The sequence below is a fragment of the Epinephelus lanceolatus genome, chromosome 4 (genome assembly GCF_041903045.1).
Source record: "Epinephelus lanceolatus isolate andai-2023 chromosome 4, ASM4190304v1, whole genome shotgun sequence".
Taxonomy (NCBI): domain Eukaryota; kingdom Metazoa; phylum Chordata; class Actinopteri; order Perciformes; family Serranidae; genus Epinephelus; species Epinephelus lanceolatus.
Genome location: NC_135737.1, coordinates 35,766,592 through 35,786,220, shown reverse-complemented (window position 1 = coordinate 35,786,220; position 19,629 = coordinate 35,766,592). Strand labels below are relative to the sequence as shown.

General features: G+C 41.5%; 1 protein-coding gene across 2 annotated transcripts in view; it reads right to left on the bottom strand.

The window, feature by feature from the left end:
• The window catches only part of veph1 (ventricular zone expressed PH domain-containing 1), a 108,051-nt gene extending 98,217 nt beyond the window's left edge, over window positions 1-9,834 (bottom strand). Inside the window, exons 1-3 of one of the 2 annotated variants that reach the window (XM_033631872.2) lie at window positions 9,211-9,834; window positions 8,819-9,037; window positions 857-1,031 (exon numbers count right to left, since the gene is read on the bottom strand). In XM_033631872.2, the coding sequence (XP_033487763.2) occupies window positions 857-1,031; window positions 8,819-9,037; window positions 9,211-9,348 (532 nt within the window). In that variant the 5' untranslated portion in view covers window positions 9,349-9,834. The remainder of the gene's footprint in view (window positions 1-856; window positions 1,032-8,818; window positions 9,038-9,210) is intronic. The other variant, XM_033631871.2, reaches the window with a different exon arrangement.
• Between the last annotated feature and the right edge of the window lie 9,795 nt (window positions 9,835-19,629).

The window sequence follows — 19,629 nt, the reverse complement described above, 5'->3', positions numbered from 1 at the left end:
GGAGGGAAAATGTATACAGCAGTGTGGTAAATCAATTAATGTAATTCAAATTTAACCTGAATGTTTAATATTTTGATAGAAAAAACAGAGAAATAGAACCTAGTTTAAAAGATGTTTATGCAACACAAAGACAAAAACAACATGAATTGGACAAGTTGCCTTTTTTCCTCCCCACAATAACTACTTCTTACGTCTAAATTTCCATGCTGCATCAAAGGGCCATCAGGGAAAAGATGATTTGTAACAGCTGTTATTTACCATCATTCTTATCCTCAATGAGCTGGCAATCATTATAAAAGCATTCACCACAGCTTAGGATAAGACTGCGGTTTGCTACTACGACTGCAGCTTACAACAGCAATTCATTTTTCCACTCCAGTAAAGCAGCTGATCCCATTGTTGCAGGTCTGCTAACAGCCCTCACAGTAAGAGCACACAAGGACTTCTTCCACCGGGCAAACCCACATGTCAACTGCAACAACTACATAAATACAACGTTACTGACGGCCTTGTTGGAAAATCCTCCTAATGTTCATTCTTGTGCAGAGCTTTTCTGCAAAGCTCATTCTGCAACTCTCTCTCTTTATAGTCTCGACAAAAGGCACACGCCCACGTGCACATTTCCCTAAGTGTGTAAGAAGATCTGTATCTATCTGGGGCAGCGAAAACTAAGCAGAGGAGAAGAGCTCTATTGCAAAGCATTGAATGTGAATGGGTAAAACTCACTCACTTCCTCTTTTTTACAGAAATATAGAGTGGTGTGTGGCAGCAGGAGGACTAAAATATCCATGTTTGTTAACAATAAGTGCACAGAACATCCTTTTTCTGTGTCCTAACATGTGCATGCGCGTCCTACCTCCCAGCACGCTGAGCGTTATGGCCTCCGTGTGTTCAGCCAGCAGATCGGCTTTGGCGATAGCAGCCAGGGAGAGATAACTGGACATGTTCCTGCTCAGCTCCCTGTTCCCTCGCTGCAGGAACCGCACTGCTACCGGGACGGCCAGCACCATGACTGACGGACAGCTGTAGTTCTGAGGGAACAAAAGGGGACAGGAAGTAGATGAGACAGCAATTATCATACATTCAGGGTAAGAAGGAAACACAGGGGGTCTTACTTAGGGAGTTGCCAAACAATTAATATTAACAGTAACTTATTTTCTGTTTGATGGGGATCCAGCTTTCTGGAGTCCTGGGTTTGCATACTGACACAAGAAAAAATCAATGTTCTGTCCTAACAGTGTTGACTTTTATTTCTTATTATTTGTCCTGGCCCAGATGCACAGTTGCCTGATCTTTGGAGGCACTGAGATTGTGACGTTAAAGGAATACTTCAGCCCCCACATAACCATCTGTATATCAGTTACTCACACTGTGTCACATTGAATTTGGGGAGTAAACTTTGTTTTTGTTTTTGTTGCATGCCTTAACCGTGAATGGAGCATCCATAAACAGAGAAAGTTCTCAATGAATGGGAACAACTGGGGACCGCATTCAACAACAGCAAAAATTGAGCTTAGTGTTAGTTCAGGCAGGACACAATGTCAAGCTCAGCTCACATCCCAGCTACATCAGCTGATCTCAAACAGCACAATCAACTGATGGAGCGGCTGATTGATGGAAGGAAGTCAGCTGACAGATCACATGATTCCTTTCTATGCAACCAATTGGTGAATCTCACTCAGGGCGCCCTATTTAAACTGCTCTGGCCTGCCTACTGTTGCTGCTTCCTCTGCAAGCCATTTTGCAACCTGCCTCCACCCCAGCTCCTCCTTTTCATGTTGTGTCTGACTTATCAATGTCATTTCTGTTCGTCACTGATGCTGCTCTGCTCTGTTCCTGAGGGGTCTTTGCTGCTGCTCTCCCTGCCTTAGGCTTTCCATGTAGACACATGGAAGGGCAGGGAGGTTTGCCGGCAGAGGGGCCCCAGAACAGAGCCATACCACCAAATAAAATCCTGCGCCAAATATAATATTGCAAACGTGAATTAAGTTTTCTTTGACAAAAGTGTTCCTGACTGAACTATATCAAAAAATCCATTTAAGAACTTTGATACAACTCCTGCAGTTTAATCCAAGTCTCATAATTCAAGTTTATCCATTCGTATGCTCAGTTCCTCCCAGACACATGCATTGTAGCTAAAATGTTACCATTTAAAACACTTCCACATACATAGCTCATGCGTGCTACTCCTCAATGCTTGAGATTGTTTATGCGGAAGTGTTTTAAATGGTAAGATCCACGTTTGGGAAGTTCTGAGTATACAATAAGACAAATGCGACTTAGGTTATACTGCACAAGTTGTGTGAGAGTGGATGCTTTGATATAGTTTTCCTGGTGGCACGGTGCAGCAGTGGTTAGCATCGTCGCCTCACAGTCTGTATATTCTCCCTGTGTCACCGTGGGTTTTCTCCAGGTACTCCAGCTTCCTCCCACAGTCCAAATACATGCAGGTTAACTGGTGACTCTAAATTGTCCGTAGGTGTGAATGTGAGCGTGAATGGTTGTCTGTCTCTATGGGTCAGCCCTGTGACAGTCTGGTAACCTGTCCAGGGTTAGCTGGGATAGATGCCAGCCCCCTGTGACTCCCAACAGGATAAGCGGTTACAGAAAACGATTGAATGAATGTTATTGAATGCTGCTCCTTTTTACTTCAATTCATTGAAAATTCCTCCATTTTGGAAAATTCTTCATTCATCATGGAGACATGCATGAAAACCACATTTTCTTTACAGATTCAACGAAACACAGGGTGAGTAATTGACATAGAAATGGTAATTTTTCACACTCGATACACTAGACAGTGTGAACTGAGAATGTCCTCACTACTGTGAGCCACGCATCAAATAGATATTTTGTCATCTCAGGCAAAAAGCAGCGGCTACCAGCAGAATTTTCCTCAGTATGAGAGCCAGAAAGATTAAAACAGTCTCTAAGACAGATTTACATCACTGACATTTACTATGAGATTGAAGTATGAAGAGGAGATAAGTGTGTTGTATTGGAGGATGCAGACACATGCAGTTTGTCCCTGTGACCATTTACACAAGGAAGACTGAGGAAAACGGATTTGAAATGCACTAGCACCCTCAACAGGACAGACTGATGACCATGTCTGTTTGAACATGCACATGTGTTTGTGTGTGACACAGACACAGAACGACGGAGGAAAAGAAACCCCCAAATGAGATTACTGCTGATCCAGACCCCCTCAGGCTACTATCCTTCTGGAAAAGGCAGAAGAGAGAAAGTCCCTCTGCTTTTAAGCCTTTTAGCTGCAGAGGTCTGATGGGAGAAAGTAGGCAAGATTCACATTTACATTTTCAAGACCCTCAGCAGTGATTACATAAATTATATTAGGTCCTTTGGATATGTTTTATGATGTTTCATTAATCTGCGATATTCACCGCACCCCTTGGACATTAGATTTTATTCTCACGTACACATACAAACTCAATGTTCTTCATCTACTTTGACCTCAGAATACCCAGAGTGCCTTTCAACCTGATTTTCACTGCTGTTGTGGAGTTTAAAAATTGTACAGCCTTATTCTCAGTGTGTCTGTCACACCTCTGTTCCGCCACTAGATGGCAATGCAGACAATGTATCCACAAAAACGTTATTATTTCACCAATCAGCATGATCCATCGAACAATCTAACCACATTCATTTAGCAAGTCCTATTTTTAATGTATACATACAGCACATTTTGGCTGCCATTGCATGTTTCTGATGTATGGATATACAGATTTATTTATTTCTCTCATCTCTCACACTGTTTCATCTTGTAAGGGAGAGTCACTTTAATCTCAAGCACAGCACTGATGAAGCAGTCCATAAAAAGTAAAGAGAAACACTCTATGCCATCATGAGCCAGAAATCTGTGGGGCACACACATGTGTGCGTGCGTTGCGCACAGGCAGCAAGCTAATGAAAACCTTCCTTCCTGCAGTTTGGTGCTTACTTTTTGCTCCTCTCTGTGGGAGTTTCAGTGGAAGGGTAAGAAGAGTGTTTGTGCATCTGCAGATTCAAAATGACAGGAAGACAAAGAGAGTAGAAGAAGATCAGAGAAAAGATAAAGATAGTTGGAGGGTAAGAGAAGCTAAAACAGAACGTGTGAGACGGGGAAATACTGTAGGTAGAATGAAATCAGGAGGAAAACAGATTGAGAGAGATGGAGAAAGAACGAGTGAATAGCTTCCTGATAACTGTTGGAGTTAAGACATCAGAGCCAGGAGCTGCTGTCAGAGCTGTCAGAACTTTTAGTCTCACCTCCATGTGTGTGTGTGTGTGTGTGTGTGTGTGTGTGTACGTGCCTTTCCTCTAGAATCAGTCTCATTACGATGGTATTAAGCACATTCCTGAAGGAAATGGAAAAAGTGGGAGACGATGAGAGTGAGAGTCCCTCTGCCTTTCGTTTGAGCTGTGGAAGTCTGATTGAGGAAGTGAGCAAGATTTTGACATTTACATTTACATTTTAAGGAACCTTCGGCAGTGATTACATAAAGTATATTTGCTATTGAAGAAAAATCTTATGGGGTGCCGTTTGTAAAGTGGTTCATGCTGAAAATAACATCAACATTTTGCCACATTTAGCTTCACACAATGTTTAAGTAAGTGTTGTGAATTTTTTAACGTCACCTTTTACCACATTTACAGCAATATTTGTTAACTTAGAAATATATTAAATAGTTAAATCTAAATATTAAATGTGGCACCTAAATGTTAAATGTTAAATCTAAATATTAAATCTACATCTAAATCTAAATGTTAAATCTAAATATTAAATGTGGCACCTAAATGTTAAATGTTAAATCTAAATATTAAATATAAATATAAATATAAATATAAATGCTAAATCTAAATCTAAATCTAAATGTTAAATCTAAATGTTCTGGGTGAAACTAAATATTTAGCTAATATGCAAATTCACACTGCCGGTCACCGGAAGTACCAAAATAAAAGCTCAAGATGGTCAGACTGTGTTTATAGAATCAAATAACGAATTAAAACCAACTTATCGGGGGAAGTGAACACTTGAACATACATTACCGTGATAATAACTACCTAAAATAACAAGAAATGTGTTTGGAGAAATTTTATTTGATGTGTACTTTGAGTTGTTAGTGTCCCTTCGGAGGGAATCACCTTGTTGTTTACAAATACTTCCAGGTAGAAAACCAGCGGAGTTTAGCTACATATATATATGTGCATATCTCATGTTTTTCACGTCACTATATCACCGTTTAGACTAATCTGGTGTTTGTAAAGTCTATAAGCACAATGATTGAACAAACATTACTATCACGTTCTGAAATTAATAACATGGTTATCGTAGATTAGCGGGGCTAACCGTTAGCTGTTAGCCCCGTCAGCGGTGTCTGTAATGACTCATTAACTCTAAACGGTCTGTGAAAAAAAATATTTTTTCCAGCGGATGTCTTAGTTACAACATGATTGAGCTAACTGGAGTAGTTTCATGTCATATCCGACAACGGGAGGCTTTTAACAGATGACGTCCTGATGTTAGCTTTGCTGCTGCTGCAACCACTTATGCTTTCTAGACATCGTGATTTCCCAAAACTGAATAAATACCACACATCGCAACACAAAACTGCTTTGCTAGCTCAGTCATATTGTAACTAAGACATCCGCTGGAAAAAAATATTTTTTTCATGGACCGTTTAAGAGTTAATGAGTCATTACAGACACTGCTAACGGTGCTAAGAGCTAACGGTTGTTAGCTTAGCTTAGGTCGTTAGTCCCTCCGAAGGGACACTAACAACTCAAAGTACACATCAAATAAAATTTCTCCAAACATGTTTCTTGTTATTTTAGGTAGTTATTATCATGCTAATGTATGTTCAAGTGTTCACTTCCCCCGATAAGTTGGTTTTAATTCGTTATTTGATTCTATAAACACAGTCTGACCATCTTGAGCTTTTATTTTGGTACTTCCGGTGACCGGCAGTGTGAATTTGCATATTAGCTAAATATTTAGTTTCACCCAGAACATTCAGATTTAACATTTAACATTTAGATTTAGATTTAGCATTTAGATTTAGATTTAATATTTATATTTATATTTATATTTAGCATTTAGATTTAACATTTAGATTTAGATTTATATTTAGCATTTAGATTTAACATTTATATTTATATTTAATATTTAGATTTAACATTTAGATTTAGATTTAGCATTTAGATTTAGATTTAATATTTAGATTTAACATTTAACATTTAGGTGCCACATTTAATATTTAGATTTAACTATTTAATATATTTCTAAGTTAACAAATATTGCTGTAAATGTGGTAAAAGTTGATGTTAAAAAATTCACAATACTTTTTTAAACATTGTTTGAAGCTAAATGTGGCAAAATGTTGATGTTATTTTCAGCGTGAGACACTTTACAAACGGCACCCCATAAAATCTCACCTTTGGATATGTTGCATAATGGATGTTATAATTTACACTTGTGCATCCACTTTCCCTCAACCCTCCTTATCTACTTATACTTGAGAACAAAGTCTTGCATCACGGGCAACCCACAAAAAGTTGCGTAAAAGGTAAAAAATGTATTTGTATAAATTCATATACATGGGCACGGGTAAAATTAGCTAATTGCAGGTGGACAGTGAGTGAGAACAATGAAAAATATTTATTTTTTCTGGAAAAATCAAAGATGAAAAGAACAGTGAGGTGTTTTCAATATCCTAAATCAGCTGATATCATCAAGCCTAATCGGCCACCAATTGTAAAAGACTACGACACAGCCAGTTTTCTCCATTCGTGACATCCAAAGCTGCCAGTCAAAGTGACTTTTCCTCAGCTGGATTTGTGATTTACGAACAGACGACCCAGCTTAAAACAGGGACTGTGGGTGATATTCTTTTTCTGCACAGCAACCTCAGAGTCGATGATTAATTCTGCCAAATAGGCTACAGTTAATTATGAATGAATTGATGTTACATGTTCCAATTGCACAGTAAAAAGAGTAAAAATAAGGCACTTTAAAATGGAGTCACTGTGAGTGTTTAATCACAGGTCAGGTCGCAGGACTTATATTAACAATCTGGGCGGATGAGGATTTGACTTGGATATAACTGCAGGTCATGGGTTGATTCTGGTACTGATCTTTGCAGGGGCAGGCAGGTGGGGGTTTGTAAAACTAGACCCATGCAAGACTCTGCTTCCCAGTATCTGGAATGCCTTTCAACCTGACCTGTGTTGTAGCTGAAAAGTAGTTCCAATAGACAGTTGAGAGATCGTAGTTTATTGTATGGCTGTTAGCTACAGCACTGAAGCTTAGGTTTAGATCAGTGGTTCCCAACCTGGACGGATGATTAATGAGACAAAGAAAAAATGTTTTGTAACATTTCTCTTGTCATTGGTTTTGGGTTGTTATGTTTTCGCCTGTTCTTCCCATTCTCGTGAACATGATATCTCAAGAACACCTTGAGAATATTCCTTAAACTTAGCAGAAATGTCCACCTGCACTTAAGGATAAACTGATTCAGTTTGGGCAGTCAAAGGTCAAAGGTCAAGGTCACTGTGAGCTCATCTGTCTAACTTGTGAATGCAATATCTCAAGAACAGCTTGAGGGAGTTTCAAACACAAATGTCCACTTGGACGGCAAAAAAAAATGCTTCAAATTCGGTGGTCGAAGGTCAAGGTCACTGTGACCTAACAAAACATGTTTTTGGCCATAACTCAAAAATTCTTACGCTAATAACGACAAAATTTCACACAAATGTCTAAAAGGAAATAATGATGAGGTTTTAACATTTTATATTAAAAAGGTCAAAGGTCAGCTTCACTGTGACATCATAATGTTCTGCATAAAACACTTCTCTGGCCATTATTCAGCATCATATCTCAGGAACAGAAGGGGGACATTTGTTCAGTTACTGAACTGGTCACACTAATCTGGGGTGACCTTGAGACTGTATTTCTTTTTTTGCCGGGGTGAAGACGTCTGTGAAGCCTCCAGGTTTTCACAGACATGGATGTAAACTGTAGAGAAACTTGACTGGTGCATAGAGGCACACAACTGCAGGGCAATAATTCTAGTTTTCCTCTGAGATTTTGGATAGTTTTAACTCATCAAGCCTCCAATAGTTTTACAGATTGAACAAACTGGTTTTAGGTTTTAGAGAAGAAACTCACATTATGTCCGCCTCATTGTCTCTTCTTGAGCTGCTTCTACCTCTAGTTCACTACTGATTTCAGGATTGTCATAGTCAGATGGATATTTTTGGACAAAGTTGAACAATGTGCCTTGGTATGTGCGTTTCATATCTGTAGTTATGCGTGTCTGATTAGCTAGCTAACGCCACTGCCTGCAACCTTGCTCTGCAAGATGTGCACTGATACACATCAGACTGTGGCCAGTTTTAGGTATACGGGAAATGCCCCTGATCAGGGGTGTGTATAAGCTGTAAACCAGTTTATATGTGCCACAACACATCTGGTGTCAAGCAACAGAAAGGTTAAGAACTCTTAATATCTTCGTTTAGAGTGCAAATTTAGTCTAATTTAGTATTGAAGTATCACATTACATAGAGTGTTATTGCGTACAGTGACACATTTAAAATACTCTGCATATTAAATTGGCTGTTCCTCAAACTTGTGCCACACTTGTGCCAGTGTGGCCCTTTTACACCACGTGGGCAAACTCAATTTCTCACGTGTCGACAGGTATGCGTAAAGGTATGTACTGTATGTGCAGTTTGAGCTTCAGGCAAAACAAATAGAGAAGTACTTGGGATAGAACACTACAAAACAATGTCGTGTATGTGTGCATGTGTGTGTGTGTACCTGCAGGATACAGCTGGTGATGTCGGACGCTATCTTGGCATGCGGCGTGTCTTCTGTGTTTTCACCTTGAGGGGTGAGGTTGTGCTCAAGACATGACTCCCACAGCCCCACCAGCGCCGTGCTGTGTTGCTCGATGGAGCCCGTCTCCCTTATGGCTGTGGTGATGCGCGTTATGCAAATCTCCACCACTGCCTGGTCATTGTCATTGGTCAAATAGTCCTGTCAGCCAGCAGACGGTGAGAGCATACAAAATTAAGGACATACCGGGCGTGATAAATGAAGGACAAAGAGATGAATTATGGATAAGAACATGAATGATTAATTAAAAGTGAAATTCATCCTGTAATATCTAGGATAAGTGTCGTCTATGCGTGTTGGTTACGCCTACTGACCGGTGAGCAGGAGATGGCCTTGATCTGGTCCAGAGCCTGAGACAGACAGGATTCGATCTCTGTGTCCTCCAGAGAAAACAGATCCCCCGCTCTGGATAGATCCCTCTGCCCCAGCACCTGGCTGAACAGCTGGTGCATCCTGGTCCTGGTGTAGGACTCCTTTCAGTCCAGTTTGGGACTGGTGCTGCTCGATTAAGAACCCTTAATTGAGACTGAATATATCCCTGACATAATTATCAAGGAAGGGAAACTTTTAAACACAGTCCTGGTTCTCGGGCACAATTTAGAGAGTATACAAAGTCCAAGTCTGCATTGTGATCCCAAAAGATTAGAAAGTACATCTACTAAAACAACAAATTTTCTAGCAGTATTTTAGGCATTCTGGGTCCTTGAATGCACCTTAATTGGTAAAATAACTACAGGAACTAATTGAGTACATGACTAATATTTGAAGAATGATTCATTGCTTGAATTCTCGTTAAATCCTCTTCAGCACAGTCCAGGATCAGGTAGGTTGGACAGGAGTGGACCAGTTTGGCCCGATGTTTTTCTGGGTCTGCCTGAGGCCCGTTACCATGGAGACAAGGCATATTCTGGAGAAGGCAGTCTGTCTACGGCAGAGTCCTGAAGGAGAGAGGGGGAAATGAGAGGGAGATTAAATTAGCAAAAGAGAACTAAATGCTGAGATATTCATTTTGTATACAAATATTAATATTCAGGCAAAAAATAGACTGAGCTGCTGAGAGTGAGAGATTCCAATGTGAGCAAGGAACAAGAGGTGTAGAGGTTTAATTCGTGACGTTTCAGTGATTTCTGGTCTCAAGAAACAGACTTGGACAACTTGGACAACCGAGAAACAGACTTACAGTAGTGGATGCAAGACAATATTAAAGGATTAGTTCAACACCTTCTACCTTCTTCCTAATATTTAGACAAGAAACAAAGAATAAAGAAATTGGGACCGCTGTTAAATATGAAACTACTATCAGCAGTCAGTTAGGTTAGCTTAGCATCAGGGGGGAGAAACAAGAAAGAGCAAGCTTCAAGCACCTTGCTGCACATCAGGGGTACAGGTGGGATGCTGGCTGACATGCCCATGCATTTTCCGACCAACACATTCTCACTAAAATCTCGTCACATATTGACGTGTTTGGTCATGGACTTTTCACGTCCAGATACGATGTGCAAGGTACCCTGGGTGTGTTGGTCGCTGACGTTCTGGGACAGTCAAGTTCTGCCTGTTACATACAGTCTCTTTCAAAATATACACACTACAGCTGTACAACACCACAAATTGACGTTTTATTTCCTTCAACAACAAATGCACGTGGTTATGTTTCGGAAAAAAGAACAGGATTTGGCTTTAAAATGTTACAGGGTGCAAACATCGCTCTCCTGGGTGAGAGTCGTTTTTTGTTGTACCCATCAACCACCCTTTCCGCTCACCCCACTTGGACTTCCATCGCTTTAACTTCTCCCGCAGCGTTACCATCTGACACAGCCAGGCATCGTGTAACTATTGCTGGCGATGCCTTGCTTTCAAACAGGCTTCATGTGAAAAATAACTTTAAATTGTGACTGCACGACATGAGAAAGATAAAATCAAGCGGCAACTTCCAGAGCTGTAAAATGAAGCCAACATGGAAATGCCAAAACTGCAGTTCTTTGAATGGCCACTTGAGGCTGGCTCCAGAAGTAAGTCATTCCCCATAGACTGCCATGTTACATGTTACAACATTACAGGGGAAATAAACAAGTTTACAGCCTGGTACAAAAATATTTTTGGACTTAAGAACTAATTTCAACATTCATGACAACTGCACATGGGGGGATTTTCATAAAAGTCAGCCATTTACTTTTTATTAAGGCTTAAAGTCATGCATAATTAAGGGCATGCCCACTTTGAATGAGAGGCTGTCTGCTGTCTGCACTTCGGGTTCACTGGGATGACGATTAAATTGTGCAGCCCTACATACTACAACAATGTTAGAAGTATCTCAAAAATGTCTGCTCAAGCACTCTTACTACCGTCCTCCTGCCTCCATCCCTCCCACAGCTTTCTCTTCTTCTGTTTTCCACTTTCTAGAGGTGCAGCAAGTGTCAGTTAATAGGTGAACTAAATAACTCACTGCTACAAAACCGTACATACCTACCAAAATGCACACAGACGTGCACACATGCATGCATGCATGCACTCTGGGAATGTGTGACTACAGTTTCACAGAGGTGTTTGCTTTAACTGTGCAGCCTCGGGGACATTCTGGGTGAAGTTATATTGTTTGGTTCAGGGTTCAGAGCATATTTGACACTATGGTGGGCTCAAATTAAACACGTGACCCCTTTGGAATAAAAGGTCAAAACAGTATTTTAATTAAGAATCTTCAAAAAAGGTTTTAACTGTGTTCAGGCTCCTAATGTGGTTTTCAGTATTTATTTATTTATGTATTACAATACAATAATTTATAATGTTAAAATGGTTCAATAAGAATAAACAGTGCTCTACCTTTAAGTATCATGAATGGAGTCAGAGTTGTGGGAAGTCAAACGCACTATGTTAACCATTATCGCTGTTTCTGTGAACCTCAATTAAACATTAAACGCCAGGAGGGGCAACCGGAAGGACGGAGGGCAGACTTGCATATAAATACACAAATGTACAATTGACATATGCTTGTTTCTGTATCTCTGGCTTCACACAATGAAAAACCCATCTGTCCTCCCACATAAAAACCTGCACTCACACACACTGCTATGTCTTTATGGAAATATTGTGCAAGGAGGAAACACACACATTCCAGTCTGTCTGCTGCCTCCCTTCAGAGGATGAGCAGCTAAGCGTATGTATCTGTGTCATCATTGTCTATTTGCTGCACCCGCTTTTCTCTACAGTCAGACGTCATCTTGTCCTCACACACCATTTCTCTGAAAGTCACATTGGAGCGAGTCCAAGCTAGACCAAAGGAAGGCACAAAGCGGAGCACTTGGGAGACCGTTGTCTCTCCTGCCAAGCCGGTGATGACCATGGAAACCCGCCCATTGCCAGGATACCACATCAGGAATTCTTATTGGTCCGAGCCAAGCTGCTGGAACCAAAACAACAAAACAACCATAAACACAGAGTGAAGCAATTTATCTGTCACACACAGACAGAGTCACACACACACACACACCTATTATCCTTGTTGTGTAGAGCAACAACCAGAGCTATTTCTGTGCATGGCTGGAGGTGCAGTGTGTTGGAGAGGTATCAGTCACCAATTACCTGCAACATGTTCTGTACATATACTGTATATCTCTCTATTATCTTGAACTTTATGACACAACAAGATCTATAACTTAAATTACAAGTCAATTAGGTGCACCTAGCTAAACCTACTCTAGTTTAAAGGCTCATTTAGGCTCAACATTAGATATGTATATGGACAGGGACAGATCCTTCTGTCTGTACATGGATATGGGCAATAAACCAGGGCAGTACCACCAGAGATCTGGGGCAGTGTAGCATATCTTAAGCGAGACACAACTGTAGGACATGACAAAGACATTTTAAAAATGGCGGAACAGGACGAATTAGTAATATAGTGAAAGGCATTCTCTGTCCACATGTTGGGATGTATTTAATGGGCTCATGGACCACGTGTCAGTGAAGATTCTTAGTCATTCAGGTCATGGTAATCTTACATGCTATATCGTAGGCAACTGGACTTGCTTGAGTTTCTTGAAGATGTTTCACCTCTTATCCAAGAGGCTTCCTTAGTTCACAACCGAAGAAGCCTCTTGGATGAGAAGTCGTCAAAGCATCTTCAAGAAACTCAAGCAAGTCCAGTTGCCTACAGTATAGCACTTGAGATAACCTTATAGACCACCAGCGTCTACAACGCTGCCCCTGTTAAAAGGTACCTATAATGACCTCCTCCACCTTTGCCATGTTTGTTTTTGTCAGTAACTTTTGAGTCTGCCATGTAGTGGATGTATCTATGCCAACATAAAGAAAACACGGAAGTATGTGGGCAGTGACACAACATTTGAAATAACTGTATTTTCATCTCAGACGCATGATAATAAATAGATACCGGACCCTGCCATGGCGCCTTTCCAATGGAGTTGCTCGCCTGGTGCATACGCCCAGAAAAGCTTCTTGCTTCAGGGTTACGTGGTCCACTAAAAATGCACAGTAATGTTTCTCCCACTGGCTCAGCCCGCAAGTTCCCGCTTGCCTCACAGACTTCATATTGCGATAATGTCACAAATTTCATTTTTCTCAGCTTGAGGAAGGTTTACGACCATGGATAAAAAATGCAAAATAAGACAAGTCATAACTGCCTTTGATTTTAGTTCAAGGTGTCCTGTCAACAGTCTCACAGACCTCTCTTTTACAACTGGTGGTCTGTTAGGAAAATGCCTTTTAGGCTGGAGGGGATTTTTTTTTGCTGCAATACCACGAGTGGCCACTGGGAAAAAACTGGAAGTAAGGCTGGGCTGCGCTCCTGTGGGCCTGATTTCTGTACGTAAAGTGAGTATAAATGTGCCTTAATACAACAGATCTGCAGTAAATCCTGATTTCATGAAGGTTATAATGTTCATTTCCTGGTAAAACTGTTTAACAGAGATCGTGCATTAGGGCTGCCAACAAGTCCCCTCTTTACACCACCTGTGCATTTCTACATAGAAAACAACAAAACAACGGCAGCATCATGTTGCTCTACTGTGTGGTTTTACAGCAGGCCGGTATCACGGAAATGAAAGAGGTGTGATGGGCGTGATGTATACCACCACAGCATCAGCCTCTGGTGTGACATATAACATACACGTCAGCAGCACTTTATAAACAATAACAATGACATTCGCACGGGAATAACAATCATTTACCCTAATTGTTATATGGTAGCTGATCTCGTCCTCTGCTCTGAAGGAGCTCCCAGACCTCATTGTTTTCCCAGTTTGCGGACATTTTCAGCTGCTTTGAGTTAGCTGCTAACTGCTACCGATTGCTTTTTAAATCTTCAACAGTGGGTCACATGCATAACACAGCCTCGAAATGTCACACCTGTGATTCCATCCTGCTGGCTGTCCCTTTAACAGATGCCGGCTTAAAGGTGAGACAACTCTGTCCCCCCACTCAGCAATTGTACCTTTTATACAGAAAGGCGATGTGACATAACAGCGTGAAATTTCCGCTTTAAAAAGCTTGTTTTGACCAGGAAAAAAGACGGAAAAAGAAAGGAAGCTAGAAAGAAAGAAGGTAAAACGCAGAGGGAGAGAGATGTAGAGGATCAGAGAGTGACAACAAAGAACAAAAACAAGAAAAGAAACACCAGGAGAAGTGCAGGAATGAGAGCTGGGCACAAACTGAGAGTAAAAGGAAAGACAGGGAGCAACAGAGGAGCTGACAGAGACAGAGAACCAGAGAGAGACACAGCCAGAGGTGGATAATGTTTCGCTGTCCTGAATTCCCTGTGTAACCTGCAGATAACTCGCATACTGAGCTGCCATTATTCTACCTGAATGCCTCATACACAAAAACTCACACTCATACACACACACACATACATACACTTGTACAGTTTGATATTTCCACATTGCCATTCTCTCTCTGCTCACTAGTGAACTGTTGCGTTTATTTACCGTAGCCTTTCCTGCTCTCACTATGTCACACACCGCCTGGGTGACTGAGTGTCAGCGTGTGCGTATGTGTGTCCATCCATGTGTGTGTGTGTGTGTGTGTGTGTGTGTGTGTAAAAGCAGAGGAAAAAATGGGCCTGAGGAATTTCAGTTCTTAAACAATCAGCTAGTTACTATTAATCACCCAGCTACGGCTCAGCAAGCTCAGGAATGCAGCCTTTACACACACTAACACACACACACACACACACACACACACACACACAGTTCGCAGCAGCAGCTTGTTTCCACCTGTAATTTCGAATACATACTTAAACTTAAATGCCTCGTAATTAACCGAACAGCATATATGAATTGTGTTTTTTTTATGTTGTTCTTGTTTCCTTCATGCTTCTCCAAATACCTAAACTCTTCCAATGAAATTTGACTCAATGTAAAGCTCTAGCAGACACCCACATGTTGCAGGAGTGGGCCACTGGGTGAGGGGTAACAGAGGGGGTGCATGCTGGGGGGCCGGTGAGAGGGTTCGAGGCTATGTGAGGACAATGTGACCGAAGGGCCTCTCTCCTTTTCCTCCACCACTGCCACTACTTACTGTCTTCACTCGGCGCTCTGAGGGGCGAGAGAGAAAACACTGGTTCTTTTGTATGACCTATAAGACAGACCTCCCTCCCCCGTCTCTCCCTCTCACTCTCTCCCTGCTCAGTCGGCCCTGTCCTTCTGTGTAATGTGCACCTGCTCGGCCTGCGAGACATCTCACACACACACACACACACACACACACACACACACACACACACATGCACACACAAATACTTTAGAAAGGAGCTGAGTGAAAGGGAGGGACCAAAGAAAAAAGCTTTGCATTCCAGTGTTTTCTCTACATAACTGCCTCATATCTGACTGAGTATCTTTCTTTCAGTCTTTATTTATGCACATAATTATTATGAGGATCTGAGAGTGTGTGTGTGTGTGTGTGTGGGCAGCTTTCAACCCTGCTGGAAAGCTGCTTTTTTAAAGGACTATTTGAAGCTCCTTACCTCACACCATTAAGACAAAGATTAGGATTTCCAACTGGCCGTCATTTTGCCAAGACATCCTCTGGAGTTTCACTCATTGCTGTTTGCTCTAATTAAGGCTACAGGGTCTGGCACTGTATGTGCGGTGCTATTTTGTCAGCTTAACTCTACTCGAAAGAGGGCATATTAACTTATTGTTTTGGGCATTTCTGACAATATGCAAACAAGAAGCATGTGTTTTAAAATGGCACTACAATAATAGGTCTTAGTTAGAATAATAGACGCAAAACCACATGCTGGAGTGCAGAGCAAAAGTCAAACATTTATGGCACTTGTTGCTGGGTGTTGGGAAAGTTGGAGGGAAATTCGGAGCTTCTCCATTAAGAGTACGCAAGTGCTCCAAAGAATAACTTGCTCCTTAAATAGCCACAGTGAGATACAAACATGTACAAGCTCATTTGATCCGATGATTATTTCCACTATCAATTAACACACCGGCGGCATGGTGGTGTGGTGGTTAGCACTGTCGCCTCACAGCAAGAGCATTCCTGGAGTTTGCATGTTCTCCCCGTGTCAGCGTGGGTTTTCTCCAGGTACTCCAGCTTCCTCCCACAGTCCAAAGACATGCAGGTTAACTGATGACTCTAAATTGACCGTAGGTGTGAATGTGAGTGTGAATGGTTGTCTGTCTCTATGTGTCAGCCCTGTGATAGTCTGGTGACCTGTCCAGGGTGTACCCTGCCTCTTGCCCAACATCAGCTGGGATAGGCTACCACGACCCTCAAGAGGATAAGCGGGTTAGAAACCCTGGAAAATGGATGGATGGATGGATTAACACACCAGTTATTTTTTCAGTTAATCAATGAACTGTTTGGGCTATAAAATGTCAGAAGATGGTGAAACTTGCCTGTCACAAATTCCTTAAGCTCAAAGTCAGATTTTGTTTTGTTCACCCAAAAGTCAAAACCCCAAATATATTCAGTTTGCAGTGATATAAAAGCAGGGGAAAACTGCAGATCTTCACATTAATCATTTCTAATCTGATCAACTATCTGGTGGTTTGAGTGCATCCAAACTGGTGTTGCTCGTTTTCCACGTTCTGGATGTCACAGGGTCAGTTATACAGCAGTAATATGTGTAACAAAGTCAAATGTACATTTCCAATATTAAGTATTATAATTACACAACATTTGTTTCAGGAGTTATTACCTGACACGCTTAGGCCTCCAGAGTCAATATGTGGAACTCTTGATACTCAGTTTCTGTACCCCTACATTCACCTCTGGGGGTACCCCACCTATAAAGGGGTGTCTCACTCCTTACCTCTCCCCTTTTGCTGTTGTACTCCATGGGAGAGGTAAGCAACATTGCTGTCATGGTCATTTCCGTGTCTTAGCGCTGTTAAGCTATGTCTAGAATTTCATTTTTAAGCCTGAATTTATTGTAAAATATGCGAACATATTCCTGTTTCACTTAATTTGTAGGGACTCGAGTTTAAATGATCGTAATTGACAGAGGATTGCTTGCTGTCACGTATGTTTTCTGTGTTTCATTGCACTGAATTGAATGTAACATGGCCGCCCTTTTGCTGTTGTGCTCCATGGGTGAGGGGCTCGAGTTATATGGTCGTAATTGACAGAGGATTTTGTTTTTACCTCTTGCTGTCGGAGGTGTTGGGAATAAACGGAGATTGCCTCCAAAGATATCCACGGTCTGGGCCTCTTCATATCAACACAGCGCAGACATCACTAGAGTCAACCGGTTATGTGGATACACCAGTCATTCTGCTGTGCTCAACTAACCAAGAAAAGCTGTTGTCTTTCAACAAAAATGTTAAATTACAGTCAATTTTTCCCATGGTATTGAAAACGGTATGGAATATTGATATTTTTTAAGGTACTGTATTGAGGATAGAAAATCCAGTATCCCGACAACACTTATCTGAACCACATCTGCACTCATTAAAACAACCTGCTGAGCATCCCAAAATTAGTACCTGCGTTGACACAACTAATCCTACATCACCACACTGAACAGCCATACTGTATCTCCTGTCACATCTTCCTGTCACATCCTGAGCAGAAATACATTGTCCATACTAACGCCATGATTAAAGGCTGGTTGGTAGTCATTCCCTATAACTGGGCCAATCAGTTATGTAACCGATGCCATGAATATCATGAATAAGTAAGATGAATAAAAGTCACAAAGAAGAGATTCCCTGAGGACTTCTCTCTGGAAATAGGTCCACACTGCCGCAGAGAACTCAGTTAAGACTTCTTGAACGACAGACCCCCGAGGTTCAGCATATTAACATAATGCATGAGTGTACTGTATTGTATGTGCGGGTGTGTGTGTGTGGGACAAAGGGAAAGTTCTCCATTATTTATGCCCTGCAGTTATGCAGCTGTGGAGCAACGATTGGGAATTACAGTATGACAGGAGCCGGCGAAAATAGCTACTGTAAAAACACACTGAAGTCTCTGAAAGATAAAGGAAGACAGAATGGGAGAAATGGAGAGACAGAGAGAGGAAACAGAGACTGAGTATGAGGGGAGCACATATCTCACTTTCACTCTTCAGAGCGGTCACTGTGAGCCTGATAAGCGAAAGCAGAGCCACACCACAGGAACACTTAATGTGACACTTAAGGATGTCACACTGCCTGCTGCAGAAGGAGCAGATATGATATGAATACCAAGTTAACAGCAGTTCAGTGTGCATGTGCAGCCTTTTATCCTGTCGATGGACCAATCAATGTGCTGTCCCAGCTCCATCACAAAGTGCTGCTATTACTGATGCTACAATCTGAGAGGATTTCTTCATAAACTTTCAGCTTCAACCCAGATTGGTCTCACAGAAATATCTTTTGGGACCCACCGTGCTGGATTCCAAGGTGAAACTAATTTGAGTCTCAGACAGGGAGAGAAAATATCATAACAAAAAGAACCCCCATCTTCAGAAGGCTGATTTGAACTGGCTTCACTGTGTTTGTGGATGCGAGTGTGTGTGTCTCTGTTGGCATGACTATGTCAAATGGCACTGAATCCAACCAAAAGTGTTACAGGCTAAAAGAACTCCCCCCGCTCGCTCTTTGCTCTCAAGTTTGGCTCCGCTGCGCTGTGAGACTCACGGCTGCTGAGAGGATTTCCATAGTGGAGAGGGGAAGTGCCGGCTGGAGTAGTGCATTACCGCAACACTCAGCCAACTAACATACACGCACATTTTCGAAACCATTCATTATTCATCACTCCCCGCTGCCTTCAGCAGCCCAAACTCACAGGCTCTGCCCTGAGAGCTGAACGGAAGCATGTTCTGGTTTTAGCAGGTCTGACCCAGGAGTACGGGCTTAAAGGAATAAATTCAGCGCATAAAATATTAGGACCTCATTCTTAATAGGGAGCTGCTCTCAAATATCCTGAATACATGTTTAATATGTTTCTAAGTTTAGACGTCTTTTCATAATTTGCATTCACGGCATTATTTGGATTTCCTGCTTCCTGAGTGAGTAAGTGGATTGAATAGGTGATTCAGCCGATGATGCATTACAGCTCTCACTTGCAAGGTGCATATCCTGGAAAACATTGTCCTAATGCATGAAGTTGTTTCCCTAAAAATAAACACAAGCTTATTATCTCTGAAGCCGAGAATCACCTAAATGCTGTCAGCATGAGGAAATGCAAAGATGACTCCACATAAACACATCCTCTCATTAAAAACTGAGCGAGTCCTCATTCCTAGATAACATCGTCTGTGAAGCCAAGACACGTGACAATCA